Here is a 2,796-nt window from a genome sequence, read left to right on the forward strand (position 1 = left end):
TATTCATTTAGTTCTTTATATTGCTATATCCTGAATTTATATCACGTATGTGAAACATGTGTACAGTTACTAATACCCCTCCCCCTCCGTTTAGAAATAGTAAACATATTTTTTTTTTGTCTTCGAAGTTGAATTTTAACTAAGATTTTCTCACAAAATATATCATTTATAGTTACAAAACTTATATAATATGAAATCATTTTGAATTGTTACTATAGTTGTATAATTTTTATACACTAGACATTCTTATAATTTAATTAAATATTAGTCAAAGTAACTAAAAATTGACTTTTTAAGAAAAATACATCTATTATTTTTGACTAGAAAGAGTATAAAATAGTGATAAAAATTATGCATTGGATAGCGTATTATATTCAAAATGATATATATTTATGAGCAAGAATGGAGTAGAAAAAACTGACTAAAGTGGGTACACTATGTGAGTACAATAACTATATGCACGCCAGCTTCCGTGCCGATCGGAATTGGAGAAGGCGCCGAACGAACAGACGCATGGCACGGATCAGAACGAACGGGTGCAGCATCGACGAGACGCGCGCGCTCTGCTCGTTGGCGAACGGCCGCCCCCGACTGCGGCGGTCGAACGCTTCTCCGTCCTGCCGCCGCTGATACTGTAGCTTCTCATCCCAGGGGCAAATCCGTCCAACCAGACAACGATCCCACCGCCGCTCAGTAAAACGCACGTACGGCGACGTGTCCGCTAGTGTGCGCGTGTATATAAATCAGTTCTGCACCTCAAATCGCCCACCTCACCGGTCAAGTCACCGCGCGCACGGTGCCGGACGCCATGAGGAAGCCGGCGAGGCGCTCGAACTCGAACAAGTGGCGCAGGGGCGGCAGCGAGAAGGCCGTGCCGCCGGCGAAACAGCGGCTGTTACTGTTAGTCGGTCATGGTGGCGTCGACTCGTTCGACCGGCTCCCCGACGACCTCGTGCTTGCCGTGCTCGCCGGGCTGGCCGCGCGCGCGCCGTGCCCCGCTGACCTCGCCGCGGCGGCGCTAACGTACGTAACTGACTTCTCTCTGCCGCGTTCCTTTGTTCAGATTTCGTGCCGACTCGTCTTGTTTGTGCTGAGTTGTCTTTTTCGTGCGCGCAGGTGCAGGAGGTTGCGGGAACTCGCGGCGCACCCCGCGGTGTTGTCGCAGGCGTCAGCGGCGGCCGTTGCCGTGCGCGCGGGAAGTTGGTCGGAGGCGGCGCACCGGTTCCTGCGGCGGTGCGCGGCTGCCGGCAACCTCCACGCCTGCTACTTCCTCGGCATGGTAACCGCGCGACGACCGTCTCTGTTCTGCTCTGCTTCTTGGCCTGGATTCCTCTGTTTCTTGATGCCATCGGCTGATGATGTATAGGTGAGGTTCTACTGCCTCGGGGCCAGGGCGACGGGAGCGGCGCTGCTGGCGCGTGCAGCGGCAGGCGGTCACCCGGCGGCGCTGTACGCGCTCGCCGTCGTGCAGTTTAACGGCAGCGGCGGTGACAAGGCGGATAAGGACCCCCGCGCAGGCGTCACGTTGTGCGCGCGCGCCGCGTGGCTGGGGCACGCCCCCGCGCTCCGCGAGCTCGGACACTGCCTCCAGGACGGCTACGGCGCACGCCGCGACGCCGCGGCAGGGCGTTGCCTCCTGCTCCACGCCGCGGCGCGCGAGATCCTCTCGTCGCACTGCCGGGGCACCGGCGCCATCTGTGGCCACTGCGCCGAGGACGATGCCGCCAGCCGGTTCATGGTGGAGTGGTGGGCGCTTACCGGCAAGTCCGCGGCGGCGGCGGCACGAGAAGGTGATGGCGAAAGCGATGACACAGACCTGCGGCTGTGCTCGCACGCGCGGTGCGGGAGGCGAGAGACGCGGCGGCACGAGTTCCGGCGGTGCTCGGTGTGCGGTTCCGCCAATTACTGCTCGCGTGCGTGCCAAGCGCTGCACTGGAAGCGAGTGCACCGCGGGCAGTGCACGGCCGCCGCCGCCGGCTGGCTCGTTGCTGGGGACGCGCACTGAACGCCAGCTGCTCGACAAGTCGCGCATGTACATAGCTTGTGCATACTAGGTACCAGTCAGCATATTAGTTCTTGTAAATTATGAGGCTAAAATAGGGCATAGTGAGTTAATTTGTTAATTTGGCTCTATCATGGGTTAGGGATAATGATTAGTGAGTTGTTTTGATGTTAATGGTGGTGGCCCAATAAATAGCAGCAGACAGTGATTGTAGTACGATGTTTCTTTAGTTTGAATGAAAAGGAAAAAAAAGAAAAAGAAGCAAAGTTGCTGGCATGGCACTTCGATTCCAGAGGAGTTTTTTCGTTGAAGCCCGAATACAAAATCTTCTGTGACCATCAATGATGATGCGTTCAGCGGGAGTGTTCATGCTGAGAAACAGGAACATGAAGGAGGCTGTGGGAAATTAGGGCGATGCTAAATGCAACAGTAGTCTGTTTTTTTTATTCTTTTTGGTCGACGATTTTGCAAAGTACGATGAAGATCCGATGGTCGTCAAGTCATCTTCTTCCTCCATTTTCTCCTTCCTCACGATGCTACACTCTCAACGTGCGCCCCTACCGCTATCTAGGGTGGCTTCCATGCTGCCGGCAGAGGTGGCCAAATGGACCGCCTAGCACAGCACAGTCTAGGCTCAGCTATACATGATCTATTTAGGCACCTGGTTAGATTTATTAGATAATCAGATCGTGCTCTGCCGATCTCACTTAAGGTGAAGCTGTGCCATATCGGCATAAGGCACAGTAGCCCTAATAGCCTTTTTTTTTTCTCGCCCGTTAGCCTATTAATAGATG

The 2,796-nt window shown here is 53.9% G+C and overlaps 1 protein-coding gene across 1 annotated transcript; it reads left to right on the plus strand.

Moving 5' to 3' along the window:
• The first annotated feature begins 700 nt into the window (after positions 1 to 700).
• Positions 701 to 2,218, plus strand: LOC133899924 (F-box protein At1g67340-like). Its single transcript, XM_062340963.1, has 3 exons — positions 701 to 1,023; positions 1,117 to 1,279; positions 1,367 to 2,218. The coding sequence occupies exons 1-3, from the start codon at positions 809 to 811 to the stop codon at positions 2,003 to 2,005; spliced, it is 1,017 nt and encodes a 338-aa protein (XP_062196947.1). The 5' UTR covers positions 701 to 808; the 3' UTR covers positions 2,006 to 2,218.
• Positions 2,219 to 2,796: the final 578 nt, after the last annotated feature.

Source organism: Phragmites australis, chromosome 19 (assembly GCF_958298935.1).
Source record: "Phragmites australis chromosome 19, lpPhrAust1.1, whole genome shotgun sequence".
NCBI classification, from domain to species: Eukaryota; Viridiplantae; Streptophyta; class Magnoliopsida; order Poales; family Poaceae; genus Phragmites; species Phragmites australis.